This window comes from Quercus lobata, chromosome 4, assembly GCF_001633185.2.
Source record: "Quercus lobata isolate SW786 chromosome 4, ValleyOak3.0 Primary Assembly, whole genome shotgun sequence".
In the NCBI taxonomy this organism is placed as follows: Eukaryota; Viridiplantae; Streptophyta; class Magnoliopsida; order Fagales; family Fagaceae; genus Quercus; species Quercus lobata.
Window position 1 is genome coordinate 52,620,871 of NC_044907.1, and position 20,540 is coordinate 52,641,410.

General features: G+C 33.1%; 1 protein-coding gene across 1 annotated transcript; it reads left to right on the forward strand.

The window, feature by feature from the left end:
* The first annotated feature begins 400 nt into the window (after positions 1-400).
* On the forward strand, positions 401-3,910 carry LOC115986776 (glutathione transferase GST 23-like). Its single transcript, XM_031110064.1, has 2 exons — positions 401-846; positions 3,287-3,910. Exons 1-2 carry the CDS (start codon positions 496-498, stop codon positions 3,647-3,649), a joined length of 714 nt encoding a protein of 237 aa, XP_030965924.1. The 5' UTR covers positions 401-495; the 3' UTR covers positions 3,650-3,910.
* Positions 3,911-20,540: the final 16,630 nt, after the last annotated feature.

Sequence of the window (20,540 nt, forward strand, 5' to 3'; positions counted from 1 at the left end):
CTGAATACAAATACAAATCCAAACAAGTACTCCATCCGTCCCACTTTGTTTGTCCTCTATTCCATTTTGGGATGTCCTAAAATATTGTTCTATTTCTAAAAATAAAAATCATTAATTTACTAATGTTCCTATTATACCCTTATTAATTTACTAATTCAATTTTTTGATAAATTTATTTAAGTGTAGTTTTGGAAATTTATACATTAATAATAAATGATGTTCCCTTAAAAAGTTTGACTTTTCAAATAGGACAAACAAAGTGGGACGGAGGAAGTATTTTAATAATGTGTCACATAAAAAACTGAAACCAAATACAAAATACACCTTCTTTTTTGCTCAAACCAAACAGTCCCTTACCTTATTGATCTGCGCCCTTAATATATTACGGCAAAACTTTAGAGCACTGGCGAGATTCTGCCATTTTTTAATGGTTCAATTACAAATAGAGTAAATTATAGGGATGTTATCCAAATTCCACAGGAAAATGCCTTTATAATGGCCTCATCAGCTATGGTAACAGCAAATCAACTCATAATAATGGAAGAACTGAAGCTCTTCAGAACTTGGTCAAGTCCCTTTGCTTTAAGGGTCGTTTGGGCACTAGACTTGAAGGGCATTCAATATGATACCATATTTGAAGATATCTCTAACAAGAGCTCTTTACTTCTTCAGTATAATCCTATCTACAAGAAGGTACCAGTGCTTGTTCACAATGGAAAACCATTACTGGAGTCACTTGTAATTCTTGAATACATCGACGAGACATGGAAGCAGACTCCATTACTGCCTGAAGATCCTTCTGAACGAGCCACGGCACGCTTTTGGGCCAAATTTGGAGATGATAAGGTAAAGTAACCACTGATCCTCCATTTAAGACTCAAGTAATCAGTTATTTATGTTGTTATTTCTTAGTAGTCACAGTTTAAAGGTAAGAAAGTAATTTTATTAGAAAAATTATATATATATATATATATATATATATTGCATTAAATAATAGCAAATATATTTTGTTGAAAAATTTGACTGAGTTAATTTAGTGGTTTTTCTGATAATTAGATTTTTTGTTCATGTATTGAATATATATGGTCATCATGCTCCAATAAGCTCAATTAATAAAATTTATTGTCATTGAATAAAACATTAGAACATTTTGGCTTGAATTTAAGGAAGTCAATTTCGCATCATATGAATTGGTATGACTAGTAGTTGTCGTACCAGTAACTTAGCCCGTGCAAAAACATAGCAATTTTGTGTTGGTTTAAAGTAGAGAGAGCTTATAATTAGTTAGAAGCGTGTATGAAAATAGGAAAAGTGGGAAAAAAGAGTTTTGGAAGTTGTGAGAAATTGAAACAATTAGGATGGATGGAAGTTGTGAGAATTTAAAAAACACAGGTTGTTTTCTAAAAAAAACACAAGGGAAAAGAAGAACGCAGCCTATTTGGTTTTATTATCCACAGTCCAATTGTTTAAATGATTTAGTGCTTCTTGTACACCGAACCGATGAGATGTTGTCATGGGATAATTTTTAAATACATGGCCAACATATTGGGTGGAGTGCACAAGATACTGGACTCAGGTCGACCCTTAATCCACTACTTCCTCCCACCCCCACTTTACTTCTCGTAGTCCTCATTAAATTTATTTTTTATTATTATTATCGCATCCAACATATAAGTTTAAGAGTCCGTTTGAATACAATTGAAAATTAAAAACGCTATAGTAAAATAAATTTTAAATAATAATTTTTAAATATGTAAATAGTAACGTAAGTTTCATTTTTAATGAAAATGAAAAAATTATTGAAAAGTGAAGTTTGTGAGTCTTGTAAAATGTACTGTTTACGAGAGAAAAGACAACAATCATAGCTTAAAAAAAAAAGTGATTATGGGCTTTAGACTTTTCTTTTTTTGTCTTTTTGTTTTATGAAATGGATTATGTAGAAACTTGTATTTGTAAATGTCCATAAAAATATACATGGGCTTTTACAAAACCATTAAAGTCATGCACATGCAAATAATATATACTAGTCTCGTCACATACGCAACACGGGTGATGAGGATTTTTTTTTCTATCATTTTGAGTTTAATATAATTTTTCAATTTGAATTTATTTTTTGTTAGTGAGGTTACATGGAATGAATTTTTAAGAAAGTAAAATTTTGGATCTGAAAAGAAGCAACTGGTGGGTTTAATGTGTGCTAGTTTTTAGGGAAAAAATGTATCAAACGTGCATGAGATATATTCAAATAGAGAGTGTGTTAATTTTTTTGAAAAAAAAGTTTATCTGGTAGTTTTCTTTTTCTTTTTCTTTTAGAATTTTGTTGAATTACAATTTTAAAACTATTTTTATTTTTTAATAATAAAGATTATCTAATTAGACTAAGGGTATTTTTGACATTTTATAAAGCCATAACTAACTTTGTGAATCTTCTTAATATATAAATATAGAAGAAGATATATATACACACACACACACACTAAACTCTGAGCACACGCTCACGCTTGTGCTCAGAGGCTTTTTTATTTTTTTTTTGAAATAAAAGTTAATAATTAATAACTTATAATTTGGGATTAATATATTTGTCAATCACAAAAAAACCTAGGTGTGTGATGAGTGTTAAGCGTTTGTGGTGAAATAATTTTATGTGATGTGAGTAGTTTTTTTATTTTTTATTTTTTATGGAATTTTTTATTTTTAATAATTTTATTTATTGGAAACATTGGTAGTTTTTTTTTATAGGAATTGTGGGTGGGTAGTCTTTTTTTTCTTATTTTTGGTTAGAAACATGGGGTAATGAGGCTAGAAGTGGGAAGTGTGAGGGTAGTGGGAAAGTTTTAGTTGATTTACCATTTTAACCTTATTTCTCTTTTTAATAAATAAGAATAGATTAATTAAATTAGGGATATTTTAGACAGTTAAAAATGTAATAACTAACTTTCTAAATCATTTTAATATATACAGATATACACATTTTTTTTAATGATAATCTCAAAACAGTACACCTTTATTTATTGATACCGAAATAGTCTATTAAATTTCTAGATGAATCTGCCTATACTAGAAATTGGACTGTGATCCTAATGAGCAAAATTTATGATGTGGATATTATAGGGTTTAAATCCTATCAAATTAAATCTACAAAAATAAAAATTCATCACCCATAAATTTGATATAGTTGTTTTGCTAAAATTTTGGAACTAATTTTTATGATATGTTCATGCAAAACTGCTGTTCCATCCTAAATACTTGTTAGTATGACTATATATTTTATTGAGTACCAATGTAGGTTTTGCCATCAATATGGAATGTTTTTATCAAGCAAGGGAAGGATCAAGAGGAAGCTATCGTTACAGCCCAGGAGAACTTGGGATTTGTAGAAAGACAGCTTACTGGAAAAAAATTCTTCAATGGAGAGACAATTGGACTTGTAGACCTTGCTTTTGGTTGGCTTGCTAATTTGCTAAGTGTGTTGGAGGAGGTATGTGGTGCGACCTTGATAGATCATGAAAAATTTCCCTTGTTATTAGAATGGATCCAGAATTTCGCATATGCTCCAATAATTAAAGAAAGCTGGCCCCCTCGAGACAAACTGATCACCAAATACCAAGCTCATCATGAAGTTTACACTTCAAAAGAGGCACCAAAATGAATGTGATTTATAATTTCAAGGCCTTGTCTCGAAGTTCAATGTGAAAAGATTTCGTATTTGTTTTGAGTCTTTGGATAAGCACAGTGCTTATCCTTATCAATTAGGAAGTCTTTGAATAAGAGTTGATAAGCATAGTGCTTATCCTTGAGTATTGCTTAGGTTGCTTGGTTCTTTTTTTCAGTAGTCTGTAAGTCTCTAAATGAGTGAATGCTTTGCAAAATAATATCACTGAGAGAATTATAATGGACGTTAGTCTTTTGAGAGCTCAAGGGCCTATTTGGTAGGAGGATTTTTGTTTTGGTTTTCAAAACAATATAAAAACAATTTTCAAAAAAATTGAACTTGAAACTAGTTTTTAGATAAAAATTTTAATATTTTACGTGTTTGCTCTCACTTTTAAGAATAATTTTCAAAATACAAAATACAAAAAAAAAAAAAAAAAAAAAATTTATTTGGGAGACCATTCTATTTTTTTGAGATTAAAAAAAAAATAAAAAATATGTTTAGAATTTGTCATACTTTTTAATTTTTTTTTTTTTTTGGTGGATAATGATAAGGAAATAGAGTTTATCGTGTACTTTTTTTTTTTTTTTTTTTTATGATAAGTTTCAAATTTAAAGGATGTGAATTCTTTTTGGGATAAAGATAAACTCTTTAATTTAAAAGATAAAAGAGTTATGGGAGGTCCATTATTTTCAATTTATTTACAACTATGTTATTAAAAATATTTTTTGTATCTTAAAAACATTGTTTTAGCTGTTTTTAAAATCATGTTCTAAATTATAAAAATAGGATACAATTTTATGAAAACTAAATTTAGAAAATATTAGCTAAACAATAAATTTAAGTGTGAGACCCACCATTTTATGGATTGCAAAATAAAAAATTATATTTAAATACTCTTACCAAACAAGTTTCATTGAATTAAAACCAAAACATGTTGCTTTGGCCAAGAAAGTTACAACTGTAACATAATCAAAGATACTTACCGGAGGCCGTGGGAATGTCTAGATCCACATGATTTATCTCGTTTGGGTATCGAACCCCATGAATTTCTGGTTTAAGTCAAAATGACTAATATGCCCTCTGGTCGACTGAGAGTTGACCGAATGTAAAATTTGCTCAAAACTTCATGTTTCTATATCAAAAAAAAAAAAAAAAAAAAATGTTTTTAGGATTTTTTTATTTATCAACTTTGACTAAATTTGACCTAGTTTAACTTGGAGTTTGACCACAGTTTGAATTGAGAACTAACTGTTTGATTGGGATAAATCCATAAAAACAACTTTGGGTTCATTAGTCCACTTCTAGAGCTTACAACTTTTTGGTTAGTGGCCTGATCTTCATAAATCTAGAAGTTTTGGAAACTAGACATACATATTTTTCTAAGGAGATGGGTTCAAGTTATGTAACTCTAAAAAGTTACATCTTTTTTAAACCGTTGGATTTAAGTAAATCTAACGGTTAAAAAAAGACCCTCATTATTACAAATATTCTTATTAGGATCTCATTAATTACCCTTATTTATTATATTCTAAACCTATCTCTAAATCCAAAAACGTTTGATGACTCTATCTCTCTCTACGTTTCTCTCTCTCTCTCTCTCTCTCTCTCTCTCTCTCTCTTCCACCCATTGCTCCTCCACCATTGTTCCCCCTCTACATGTTGCCAGGAAAAAAAAAAAAAAAAACCATTCCCATATAAGTCTCTTTCTAAAAGAAAATTAAAGCTTTTAATAAAATATAACCAATAATAATTCCGTATTAGCAAAAAGTGAGAATTTTTCTCAATGCATTAGATTTAGTTCTAATGAATTGTCAATTCTTTCCATGATTGATTGGCTAGAGTTGAGCATTATGGAAAAACTTGTTGTGGAAACCAAACTAAAAACATACCTAACTTTCCTTCAGTCATTTCTTAAAAGATCTTCCAATTCTTAAAAAATTCTATATTGACAGTAATGTGGAATTTCCATTATTGAAGAAATTTAGCATAAACAATTGCCCTAAGTTGAAGACATTTGCATTCAGACATGCTAGTTCAAACATGGAGGTTCATAAAGGACTCGTGGAAATAAATTCAGAGGACAATCGTCATACAACTTCACAATCACACATCAATGAAAGCGTAGATATTTTTTAAACTTTCCCCCTTCTCTTATTTTTGAGTTTTTTAAATGCTAAATGTACGGCACCTAATGTCCAAGTTCATTTATGCCTTGGGCCATGAACTAATGATATGGGCCGGGGGTCCAAACTTTCCACCGACAAAAGCCCTGGCCCAAACTCATAATAACTACTAGTATAAACTGGGTGTTGTCCGGGTACTTGGAAAGCGGACTGCAAACGCCCCGCTAGCATGTTGCCCATTTCCGGACACTCTACACATGACCGGTCACGTCGCTATTTAAGTGCTTGACAGAACCTTAGGAAACTCCGCTGCAGTGGGAACCGTTTCCAAAGCCACTCATATCTAAAAATCCACTTAAGTTTATCGACATTGAACTTCTCTTTGCACTAAGGGATAAGATAATGATAATCACCCCATTAACAATGGCTATAAATAGGAGAAACGAATAAAGGGAAAGGGGATGCAATTTTCAAAGGAGAAAAGAGGGAGAAAGAGAGAGAGAGAGCCTGAGAGAAAGAAAACGTAGGAAAAGAGAAAAAAGTGGTCTCATTGAGTACCTAAACCTAGGACAACCCAAAGTAGGATACCCAGACCCACCATACAAATAAGTTGTGAGCCCAAGTCACAGTTTGGCCCAGTAAACCTGTCTTTGGCGCGCACAATTGGCGCCCACCTTGGGGCTCTCCTACGACGCTGTGGTTCTAGAGGGATTTAAGCTCGGGGAAAATGTCTGAAAGGTATTCGGGGGGTCATGCAGAAAGCGGGTCCATGGGGTCTTCTCGAGGGTCAAGCTGGTGAGAGCACAAACAGAAGGAATGAGAAGATAGAGAGCGTGACCAACAAGAAGAAATGTCTGGCATGGGAGAAGGGTCGTACCAGACCCAACGAATAGTTTCCGGTGCTACGGGACGTAGGCAAAGGGAGGAGCAAGATGATGAGTTTGAACGACTGCGCAGACTAGTCAGGGGTTTGGAGTTCTAATTAAGGGGTAGGCGTTGGAGGGGAGATAGAAATGACCAGCAGTAGGAGGTCGGTAACAGGGGAAATAGACATGGGAGGGATCTAATCAGTCTGGATCTTGGCTACGGCGAAGTCGTTCACATTCCTGGGAATCCCATTAATACCGAGACCGTTCACATTCACGGGGATCTCGAAGATATAAGAACCGGTCCCCGTCTTGGGAATCGAGGCAACGCCAAGATTGCTCACGTTCTCGGGAGAACCAAATTAGGAACTCAGTCTCCTCGGAGGAGAGACGGCGTCGAAATGCCGCCATCGACGCTATGAGTCGTGCTTTACGAAAGGCAGCTCAATCCTCGTTTTCGGACAAAATCGAGCTGGCCGGAATGCCGGATAGGTTTACCCGCCCACCGTTCAATTGCTACGATGGAAAAACTTATCCGGTAGAGCACGTAAGTCATTACATTCAGATGATGTTTTTGCATACTCATAATGATGCGCTGATGTGCAAGGTATTTCCTTCGAGTCTGGGACCATCTGCTTTGAGGTGGTTTAATGGGCTACGGAAAGGATCCTTACGTAGCTTTTCCAAGCTAATTTAGGAGTTCAGTGTTAGGTTTGTGACCTGCAGCCGAATACCTCAGCCGGTAGATGCGCTTCTCTCAATGAAAATGAGGGCGGGAGAGACCCTTCGTAGTTACGCCAGTCAGTATTGGGAGCTGTACAGTGAGATAGGTGGGGATAACGAAAGGGTCACGACCAGCACATTCAGGATGGGGTTGCCCGAGGATTCCAGGTTACGAGAGTCGTTGACCAAGAAGCCTCCCAAAGGCATGCGGCAGCTCATGAGACGTATTGAGGAGTATGAATGATTAGAGGATGATCAGCTGCAGAGCAAAGGTAAAGCACCAATAATGAACTGTCCCCGGCAAACTGGTTTCCCGTTTAAAACTCGAGGGGGTCTAACGATTCAAGAACCAACTGCGCAGATGGGAGAAGTGAATGTGACGTTTAAGGAACCGGTACACAAGATTATTTACCGGATCAAACACGAGCCGCATTTTAGGTGGCTAAAAAAGATGGGAGCGGACTCGTCTAGGAGGAATCAGAATCTATACTGCACTTATCACTAGGATAAAGGACACACTACCTAACAGTGCCGGGTTCTGAAGGATCATCTTGGGCAATTAGTCAAGGCTGGGTATTTAAAGGATTTTGTGCTGGACTGGGGGGACAGAATTGCAGGTAAAGACACTCGGCAAAGGGGAAACCCCCTCCCACCACCTGTGAGGGTGATTGAAGTTATCCACGTCGCACCGAGAAAGCCCATTTCGGGAGGAGGAAAGGGTTATTGACAATAGTACCGGTGGAGGATAATTCGGACCTACAGTTGCTGGGTAAGAAAATGAAGTTTGCACGGGAGCCTATCTCATTTGACGATGACGATTTGGAGGGGACGATCCAACCACATGATGACGCATTAGTGGTCGCGGCCAGGATAAATGGATTTTTAGTAAAGAGGGTAATGGTAGACCAAGGGAGTGGGGCCGACATGATGTATCCGGACCTGTTCAGGGGGCTCGGACTGAAGAATGAGGACCTGATGAAGCATGCCTCACCCCTGGTTGGGTTTAATGGCAAAGTAGTAATCCCTGAAGTGAAAATTTCACTTCCTGTGATTATGGGGGGAAGGAGGTGGCAGTGACATTTACAATAGTAGATTCATTTTCCCCATGTACGGCCATTATGGGGAGGCCGTGGATCCATTCAATGGTGGCCGTTTCGTCAACCCTACATGTGAAGATCAAATTCCGAACTGAGCAGTATGTTACTGTGATAAGAGGAGACCAGTAAGCGGCTAGATAGTGTCTTATAGCCGTAGTTAATTGGAAGCGGGGTAGTCAAGTCGGTCAAGGAGAAGTAGGCAGACAACTAGAAAGAGACAAGGGAATCGAGCAATCCGAACAGGAGTAGGTTGAGCGGGAAGATGCATCTCGAAACGCCCCTTTATAGCAATCACAGGGGCCCCCTGGAGAAAAGGAGGCTAGCTGCGTCGAGGAGCTAGTAAAGGTAAAGATATTACTGGACACTAATAAATAATTTCAGGTTGAAGCGAGCATGAGTAATGAGGAAAGTGTCTAAGTATTTCTTTTTCTGGCTTAAAACATAGATGTCTTCGCTTGGAACCCCTATGAAGTTCCCGGGGTTGATCTCAGGTTTATCGTCCACAAGCTCAACGTAGACCCCACGTATCCCCCGGAGAAGCAGAAGCCGAGAAGATTCGCCAAAGACCATGTTGAGGCGGTAAGGCAGGAGGTAGAAGAGTTGAAGGAGGCCGGAGCAATAAAGGAAACCTTTTTCCGGGAGTGGCTGGTAAACACCGTGGTCGTCAAGAAGAAGAACAGCAAATGGAGGGTCTGTGTGGATTTCACGGACTTGAACCGAGCATGTCCAAAGGATTCGTTCCCCATGCCGAAGATTGATCAATTAGTGGATGCCACATACGGGCACCCGAGGATGAGTTTCCTGGATGCTTATCAAGGGTACCATCAGATTGCCCTGGCCGCTGAAGACTAGGAGAAAACGACGTTCATATCCCCCGATGCTAATTATCATTACACCGTGATGCCCTTTGGGCTAAAGAATGCTGGAGCGACATACCAGCGGATGATGACAAGGATGTTTCAGGATAAAATGGGGCATACGGTACGTGAGCTGCCTTGCACGGCACTTCTTAAGAACTTGAATTATATTGAGGTCAAAACATTACCAGACTCCAAGAACAAGCTTTACTCCTTGGTGACTTGATCCTTTGGTAATTTGTATGTCTAATTGGTGGTCTTTGTTTATTTATTTGTAGATTATGTGCCACCTAGCCTTCGTAATAAATTTTAATCATTAAAAACTTTAAATTGCATGTTAGATCGTTAACCTAATATTTCACAAAATCGAGACCATTTTGATGACAAACCATAAATTCTATTTGCTATGTTAACATTTTCCAGGAATGATAAGTACATTTTTAAAACAATTTTGAAAATATAAGAACTAAAGTATAACATTTAAAATTAAGTGTAAAGACGATTTTTGTTGTGAGGTGGAGAAATTAAGATGTAGCAGCCACTATATCTCCGCAATAAAGATATATAAAGCAAGGACTACGTTTGAAGTGTTTAGTCATAGATTCTTGCTGAGTTAGTGGAGTTCAAGCTTATTCTATCCTTAAAACTTCGCCTAATTTTGGGAATTGGAAGCGTTGAATTATGTATGATTAGAATGCCACAAGGGTTGTGTAGAGGAGAGAAACAATACAAATGATATACATACATATATATATTTTATATATAATTTTTGTAAATAGCTACAATGTACTATTAAATCCGCAACTCGAGCCATATTCCCTCTAGATTACAAGCACTTTGTACATAGAGAGGTGCTAAATTTTTTTTGAGAGAGATGCTAATTAAACTACAAAACTCTTTACTTTTAATAAACTAGTAAGTTGTCCATGCAATGCACATATAATTTTTTGATATTTTATGTAAGATGGTTTTAAATAATGTTATACATATATTATAAAGTAAAAATAAACTAAATTAGAGTAAAGAAACATATATTTTTTGAGAAATTAAAAATTAGTTTAATAGTTTTACTATATATTTGTAACCTTTTCAAGGTAAAATTAATTTTTTTTTTTTTAAATCATGATGTAACCAAAGATAAACGCAAAAGAGTAACGGGACCATGAAAATCAACTAATTTGTATTGTGTTTGCATATTTTATACCATGAAATGAAAGTATGTCCAACTCTCTCACCATCTTTTACTCATCGATAGTGTGATATTAAGACATGATATAGACAAATGTGTATACATGTATCTTATAGATGATTTAAAATTAAATTATGGTAGAATATGGCTTTACATTGTGCACAAAATATTCTTTCTACTTATATACCTAAAACAAAAACTATCTAACAAAATTACCCAAACCTAAATCATATTTAAGCCCCTAATTTAAAAAAAAAAAAATTATTTGTAGGGGTTTCGGCATCTTGATAGTAGTAGGAAGCCAATATAACAGAGGTGGTGACTCCTTAAATTCCTCTTTCTATCACTTTCAAATGTTTTGTTAGTCTTAGGTCTTTTGTGTTGGATATATATAGTGAAACAGTGCATTTTATTAAACAATCCACAACATTTTTGTGCCTCTCTATCTCTCTTCAGGGTCTTACTGATTAGTTATTACTATTAGTCCTTAATTAAAATAAATACTAAAACGATGGGTATGCTAAAAGACATGACGAATAGAGAAAAATGTAGTCAATTAATGAGACAATAATGAGATAATAGTAAAATAAGTTAATGTAAACATTTAGGTAACAGTATAAAAAAAATTTAATAAAAGAGGTAAAAAAAAAAAAAGGCTAAATGCAAAATTAGAGCTCTACTTGGGTTCAAGTTACATTTGGTGTAACTCTAAATAATATTATACCACCCAATAACTTGTTATTGATTTAATATTTTGAAAATCTAATCGTTGAATTACATGTTCTATATGTTCTTAACACGCATGCAAATTTTCATATCAATCGGATGATATTTACTATTTGATCTATAAACTCATATTTTATACATTATTTTAAACTACAAAAATTTAAATTTTAACAATTGATTAATGATATGAGTATTAGTTTTTAATCACCTTAAAATTTTGCAAGCATAAAGAATATACAAAAATAATGTAATCTAATAGCGAATTTGTTAGTATTTGTATCCAATTAAAAAATATTGAGTAGTGTAACATTATTTAGAGTTATATCATGTGTAACTCTCTCTCTCTCTCTCTCTCTCTCTCTCTCTCTCTCTATATATATATATATATATATATATATAAATATATCATCCTTTTATTGACTCATTTAGTGCCAAGAACGCCAGTCAAGGCAATGAGTCATACATCAATTATTGGTCATCTTGTATGCAGATCATTGGCTTCTTAAATCCCTCGAAGTCATGGATACTAAGGATGGTTCGGTACCATGAATTTTAGGGAGGATGGAAAAAAATGTGAGAAAATAAGGAGGAAATTTTTTTTGAAGAGTTTTGGTTGAAAGGAGTAGATGGGAAAATGAGGGTGTTTTTTGAGCTTAGACGTGATTTTTTTTTTTTGTATATGATATTTATTTTTTTAAATAAATTTCGGTGATTGTATTTTCTTTTTTCTTTTTTGGCTTGTTTGTCATTTTTTTTTTTAATTGGGCATCAATTTTAATAAGAGTATGAGTAAATTTATATAAACTTACTTTTTTTCATCCCTCAACTTTTTCACTCCCAACTAAACAAAAATGAGATAAATTAAAATCTTTTCTATCCTCCTACGTTTCCATATCTTCAACCAAACGGACCCTAAGTCCATCTTTGGTAATTCCTGCATTATCGTCAGGGATGGAGGGAAACTTGGACTTGGGGGGCAATGCCCCCCCCGCCCCCCACCTTTTTTTTTTAATTAATATATATAAAGTCACAAATTTTAGCAATTTTGTTCTATAAAATCACACTTTGCCCTCTTAATATTATCATTGATTCTTTTAGGAGTATTAAACTTACTACTAAAACTTGATGATATATAACTAGTAAGCTTTAATATAATAATTTTAAAAAGAAAAAAAAAAAAAAAAGAGTTTGTTTTCAAACATATTTAGAACCACCTTACTCATTTTATTATGTGATAATTAAAGAAACTATCATCAATATATAATTTTAGTCATAATTTTAGTTTTAAAGGTTTTTAACTAAATATATATTATCCTTTTTAAAAGAGGGTAATTTCTTTCACACGGCACACTTTCTATAACTAAAAACGTCGGTTTAACTCTCGTTTTGAGTCTATATAATAACAAACACAGTGCGTGGAAGAATATCTTCCCTTTTAAAAATTCTAATTCTTTCTTTTGTTCTACATTTTGTGACGTACACTGACAGCAGCTATTGAAGACAACGAACATGGATAAGTCCAAGCAACTCATTTATGTTATCAATGGTCCTTTACGTGGGATCACCACGCAAGGTCTCGAACAGTTTAGTAATTAGCTTAGCTACTGTAAATGCATTGAATTCTGTGGACTTTCCTACATGTGCTTTGTTGTACGTACGTATTTGCATTTGGAATCTCTGGCAATTATGGATAAGGTCACATTGGGCACAACTGCACAACCGGCTCCAGCTTGTGCTCAATTTTGCCCTACGTACTCATTATTACTATAATTAATTGCAAGAAGATATAGAGAAGGATGCTTGCGCAGCTATCCCGCATAAAATGATAAGGTGATGAAGATGAACAATATTATATATATATATATATATATATATTTAATAAGGAACAATTGTTGTGGGCACCCGGGCCAATATCATTATATATGGATCATCAAGTTTGCTCTGTTACACTTCTTGATAAATTTGTAAACCCAACTTTATAACCAGTAGGGGTCTCACTTATAATATAATCAAGTTGTTGACATGACTTATTACTATTTTGCAAGAAATGACTTTTGTGCTAATTAATCCTGATTTTCATGAACATATAGTTGGTAATGAGTCCAAATCTCATAGAGAGCTACTTCATCCTCTTAAATATTACAAGATAAATACACTTACATCATATGGATGAGTGACAAGATAAATGGTTTGAATTAGACAATGCATTTCTTATAGTCACTTATAGTCACCATATGATTGTTTTTCCATTGAACTTGGTTCTCAAGATCTCTTCATTCTCATACATGACTCATGACTTTTTGGGCTTTAGTCTTATTCACCTATGCAGACTCTTAACTATTAACCAATGTCTTTTCATCCTCGTACATGACTTATGACCTTTTTGGTTAAATTGATGCCCATGAGCATCCTCTTTTAATGAAAAGCCCACACTACACCGAATGGACTGGTAAGCAGATAATCACTTAACTCTTGAATTTGGGTCCAAATGTCCAAAACTCTCTTACCAAACAAATCAAGTTTAGAAGGCATGGCTTTTCTCTATCAAAGTCGTAGACCCTTTAACTTAATGAAATGGGCTATAGGAAGAAAAATCTTCACTCAGGAGCCTTTTAAGCTATTTAAATTGGCTGGCGCAAGTTTTAATTAGTACCAGCCTGAAGAAGGATTGAGACAACCCAACCCATCATGTAAGAAGAAAGCAAAACAAGAGAGAAAGTAAAGAAGAAAGAAAGGCGACTAGCTACTGGATTTATATCTGACTAACTAAAAGAATCAGCCAACAGTTGGACCAGTTACCTTAGAAGATAAAATTAAAGGAGCTAATGACAGGAGAGCAACACTTGTGTCCAAGAAATTCCAATCCCATTTTTTGAGTAACTTCTTGTTGTTGGATTGTTTCCAGGGATTAGATTTCATTTTATTGTCTCCCTAACTCCGTTCTCCGTCATTTCCCTTTCTTGATTTCAATAAGAACCAATAGAAGAAACCTTGTGTAGTGGAAGTAAACAAAAGCAAGCCCCTTCCGATTCCTCTTCTAGCCCTCACTTTTCATCCCCCAAACCAAACAAAGCTACCTTAATTGTTCCTTTCTAGTAACTCTCCCTAGCAGTGAATGGTACAAAACAGAAGGCTGCACTAGTTTTACAGCTCAGGTGATTCTAAAATGATCAAATCTTAGATCTCACATAATTATCAAAATGGTACAAATACAGAACACCACATTAATTCCGCAAGGGAGATAATTTTAAAATTATTAATGATATCCATTTTTGTGACAAATTTTCTACAAATCCGATTTGGCCAAGCCCGACTTCCTTGTAAGTCAAATTTATATATTCTAATTTACTTTATTGCTTTAAACATGATCCAGACCCATGTAACATAAGGGAATTTGAAGGAATATGATTTGGAGAGTATGAATAGACTTGTTTTAGGTGTTTTGCATGAACCCAAATCATGCGTGTTGCATAATGCGTTGAGATTTGAGAATACTTGCAACATTTAAGGCTCATGAAAATGGTCTGGTACTCAAAATTTTCACTCAATTGGAGGCTTCTAACTCTTACTATATGTGGCTGAACATTTTGACCAACTCATTTTAGCCCCTAGTGCTTAGCTAGCTATTGAACACCACTAAGTGTGCGTTTGACTCCAAATTAAAAAATTAGTTTATTTTACTATTTAGCTTATTTTTGCTACTATTCAATGGCTCCATTATACTTTTTGTTACTATTTATGAGTCCCACAATACTATTTCAGTTAACTTTTATCTTTATTTATAGTACTTTCAGTAAAAAAAAAAATTTAGTTTCAACAAAAGAAGCATATCCTAAACAGACCCTAAGACTAGCTTCACAGTGCTCTAAATAAACTAAAAGAGCAGCCATGCAATGGCCTTAGGACAAAGATTTTCCCAAATTATGCTAAAAGAGAAATCATTGCCTTACCTAAACACAAGCTAACTGAAAATTACCTTTTGCCTGACAGCTTAAGGGTCCAAAGCCTCATATATTGATCAAAATCAATTACTAAAATCATTCAAAACTTAAGGTTTGTTTGGGTTGAAGGGAGGGAGAGGGGGAGTAGAGTAAAGTTGGCTAATTCCTCCCTCCTCCTCAATCCAAACGAAGCATTAGTATAAAAGCCCTTCATTCATATCAAACAAGGCAAGCTATGTTTTGAACACTACCTCTCTCCAATTCATCTTCTTGCTGTATGTGCAAAAAAGGTCCAGATTTAATGTGTTATGCATATTTTCCTTCTCTTTGTTATTTTATACTTTGATTTCTTTCTTGTGATGCACCACTAACCTTTATTTATTGAATATTTAAATTTTGGGCTTAAATTTCTCTATTTAATCACAATTTAAATGAACCCAAAAGGGAGTTTTGGGCTCATTATATCAATTCAATCATTGTCACAAAAACGTCTATCACAATAATCAAATGATTTAAATCTTAGATCCTATGTAGTCATCAATAGGGCTATCCACGGGTCGGTTCAAGTCGAGTTTGTGCCTAACTCGGAACTGACCCATCGGAATTGGGTGGAAAAAAAAATGCATCCACCGCCGACCCGTCTGAGTAATCGGGTCAAGCGGTTCAAACCATCAACGGGTGGTAGGCGGGTTGGTCAGAGTCATAGATCTGAGAAGATGGTGAGAAAACAATGAAAAAAAAATAGATCCGCGTGAAGAAACCCAGGTTCCAGCAATAGTATTCTAGATTCCGATGATATTTCCCTTAAATCTGGTGATATTTCACTAGATCCGGCAAAAAACTCATCGGATTTGTTGAGATTTCGCTAGATCCGATCAAAATCTCACCGGATCTAAAGGAAATATCGTCGAAATTTGGGTTTCTTCACGAAATTCTAGAAATTTTGGCAGGAATCTGGAAATCTTTCGGTCGGTTCGGGTTTTTCAGGTTTTAGGGGAGGAAAACCGAAATCGACCTATCGGAATTGGTTTCTGGTGGTGAAGACCCGTCGCCGACCCATTGAAGCAGTGGGGTCGGTCGGATTCGGGTCAGATCCGGTCGGTTCTTCGGGTGGGTCGGGTTACCGATCAATCTGGACAACCCTAGAACAAAAGACTGCACTACTTCTACCATTGAGGTAATTCTAAAATGATCAAATCTTGAATCTCACATAATTATCAAATTCTATATTTTGTAGAGAAATAAAAATATCAGAGAGAGAAGATCATCTTTCGTTAAATTTTTTCGAACATTACATAATTACTAACTAAATTTAAAAGTTTTAAAAAAACACTCTCTTTGTCCCAATTTGTTTGTCCTATTTCAAAAATTAAAATTTTTAAGAAAATATCATTTATTTTTTTATTTGCTGTATAAAAATGTATACTACCTTTAAATAAATTTATCAAAAATGGTTTTGGAAATAAAGTAGAAGTATAATAGGAACATTAATAAATTAATAGTTTTTAATTTTAGAAATATGACAATATTTTGACACATTCCAAGATGAAATAGAGGACAAATAAATTGAAACGGACATAAATAAAATAAAAATAAAACCAGAACGATAAACTCTTAATTTCAAATAGTTTATATATGGGCCAAAAAATTGCCAAATTTCAACGGATAGTGGTTGGACTAGACCTCAACTAGTCATCCTCTCTATATCGCATTTACCCACATCTTTGGCCTATAAAAAAGATGAAGAAAAAAATTAGACGCCTTGGAATAATTATTGTTGTATATATAGGTATATGTAAGGATAGAATGTAATAATAATGATGTTTGAATTTGGAAAATATTATTTTATAAAGTTGTTAAAGTGAAAATTCAAGTTTTGGAATTTCTAAGTGAAAATTTGAAATACAACATTTTCGATTGGTTGAAACTTTGACTTGATCGATCGAAATGGTAAAAGAAAAAAAAATCCTGGATTCTTTGGATGTCTCGATTGCTACTCAATTCCGTTCAATCGATCAAAAAGAGCACTCGATCGATCGAAAGTAACTTTCAACCGATCGAAAATCGTGAAACGAAATTTTTTTGCAGAATTTTTTGGTAATTGTTCAGAGAGTTTGAAGTGGTTTCAAGTTTTGTGAACGGTTTTATGAAACATTTTAACTTTCCATACGTGTCTTTTGATGAAATATAACTTCACAAAATAGTAAGTTTGAGGAAATACAAGAAATCTTGTGGTTATCCATTTTTCAGAATTGTTATCTGTAGAACCTGACATCTTGGTTGTATCATGGAGACAAATTTGTGATAATACTTTAACAACAATATTGTAGAGGGCAAATATTCTCTAAAGAAAACGATCAATTGAAAAGAGCACTTGATCGATCAATAGTAACTTTCAATCGATCGAAAATCATGAAACGAGATTTTTCTGCCGAATTTTTTGGTGACTGTTTAGAGAGTTTGAAGAAGTTTCTAGTTTTGTGAATAGTTTTATGAAATATTTTAACTTTCCATATGTGTCTTTTAATGAAATATAACTCAACAAAATAATAAGTTAGAGGAAATACAAGAAATCCTATGGATATCCATTCTTCAAAATTGTTATTTGTAGAACCTAACATCTTTGTTGTATTATGGAGACAAATTTACAATAATACTTTAACAACAATAGTATAGAGGGCAAATATTATCTAAAGAAAATGATATTTTACCTCTAAATTATCCGATTTCTATTTTTTTTATTAATTTTATCATTCTATTATTACTTTAGCGCTGTTTGGATTTGCGTTTGTCTACGTCTGGCATTTGCATTTTGCTCCCTTTCTTTTTTTTTTTTTTTTTTTCACGCGTTCAGCTTTTAGAGACAAATTTTACTGTTCATGGACTATTTATCACTATTCATATATTGTTCACACATTTAAAAATATTAAAAATAGATTCTACAGTACTATTTATATATTTAAAATTACTTTATTACAATATTTTTAATTTTTAGTTTTTAATTTTTAATTTTAACAAAAATAAATGATATCCAAACAGAATTTGATCTAACATCCTAAATAAGAAAGATAAAAAAGCCGCCTTGACCTTTATCCTTAAAGAAGAATATAAAAATGAAAAGTAACCTTGACTGACCAAAACCATCAATCACAAGATTCCAAATCAAAATTAATGGTTATGGAGTAATTTCCAATTCGAAGACTTATATGTACATGACATGACATCAGAGCTTACGTAAAAGGATGGGACCTCAAGTAAATATTTCATCAAATTTTAATTTTATTTCCAAACCATCCTTGCACTTTGGAAATTTGCATTCTGTATTTTTAATTTGTTATACCCTATTTTGTTGATTTGGAACTTTCAATTCATTGAAGGGGACGACACACAGACAAATTAAGAAAAATACTCGAACATATTAAACCTTCACCATAAAGAATAGTTCAACATGCCAAAGCGGGAAATTTTTTTTTTTAATTATAGCAACTTGGTTTTAAGGATAGAGAATGTCTGTTTGCCCAAAGACAAAATTTAGCTATAAATTTTTTTGTAATTTAAGGTTACAAACTAACTCAATAAAATAAATATTGCTACATATTTTGAAAATTTAATCGTTAAATTACATGTTCTTTATGATTTAATAGTTATAACAAATTTTGTGTCAATCAGATATTATTTACTATATGATCTATAAGCTTATATTGCATAATTTAATAACAAAAACTTGCAATTTAAATAATTTATTGATAATATGGTTATCAATCTTTAATTTTCTTGAAATTTTGCAAGCATGGAGGATATAAGAAAATATGTAATCCAATAGTGGATTTGTCAAAATTTACCTCAAATAAAAAGATATTGATTAAAGTTGTAGTATAAAACTATAACTAATTTTGTAACTAAACTTTGTCCTTTGTCTAAAACAAATAGAAAACTTTTTTGCTTAAAATATTTTTTAAAATGTTTGTTTTGTTCCCCTTCCCCCTTTCCCCCGCATTGTCCAGACAACAAATTTTACATTAACTAGAATTTTCTACTTGATGAAATACCAATAAATTGAAAAAATATTAAAATTCAAGTGATAATCCAACGTATTTTATAATGCTCATTATTTGTGGTTCAAAACCCACCTCCCTCTCCGCCTCCCCATTATCTACCTTTCAATATATGTATTAAACCATCTAGAATCTATTTCTCCTCTTGCCATTTAATTAAATCATGTGCTTTTCCATCCAATCAAAGATGAAATTGCATATATGCATATATTAACTACCATGTAGTTGCAATTTATTTTTGGATTCGTAGTGGTAGAGTCAAATTTTTATTATTATTTTTTTTATAAGAGGACCGATATATAGTAAAAAATATATTATTGTTGAAATTCCTTATATATATTATTATTCACTTACGTAGTTGTAATATAATTTTTTATTTAAATCTTGGGTGAGGTGGGGGGGACATTGGTGAAATATATTATTGTTCATATTTCTTATATATAAATTATATTTGTAACATGATTTAATATAAGTTATTTTCTCATGTATTACTATATAATGTTACAAGCTACAAGCATACTTGAAGACAATAGTAAGCATAAAATGAGTTTTGTATAGTACAAGAGTAATAAAAGAGGGAAAAAAAGAATTTTTCACTTCCATAATTGTAACATAATTTTTTATATAATAGTAAAAAAGCATTATTCACTTATATATATACACACACAATTAACAACCCTCATGAGATTTGCTAGATTTAAAACTTTTCAAAATTGACCAACTTGATTCCTAAATTTTTACTCATTTTCCTCCCCTTATGAATAGGAACTAAGTTTATTAGTTTTTAAATATCTTGAACCTAATTAGTATTAGTTAAAATCTCACGATTGTTGACCGGATTTTACCAAAATCTTAAAAAAATGTTTTTGCTCTAAATAAAGTAAGAGTACAATTGAAACTAAATGCATGATCAACTGTTCTTTTAGGGTCTGTTTGGTTTGTGTTGAGGTTGTATTCATTTTCCATTTTGATTTTCTGTACTCATTTTCTATACTAAAATCTTGTACTCATTTTTTGTTTCCATCTATTTTTTTGGTTTGGTATCATTTTCTACTTTATCTTCTCCTTCACTTTTTTATTTTTTTTTATTTTCTCTCTCACTTTTTTATGAGAGAGAGAGAGAGTTCTTTGATTTGACAAGTCAGTGATAGTGGAACCCACAAATTTATTTATTTATTTTTACGAAAATACTACTATATTCATTTTCAAGAAAATAAAAACACTAAAAAGTTGTATTTAGTTTTTGTATTCAAATCCTATTTTTTTGGATACTAAAAATAAAAAATGAAAACTGAATATAAATACAAA

Bases quoted from the DNA above. Each gene is read 5' to 3' on its own strand.
- LOC115986776 (XM_031110064.1), top strand. From the start codon at position 496: ATGGCCTCATCAGCTATGGTAACAGCAAATCAACTCATAATAATGGAA. The intron at 847-3,286 runs GTAAAGTAACCA...GTACCAATGTAG, and splicing joins CCAAATTTGGAGATGATAAG to GTTTTGCCATCAATATGGAA.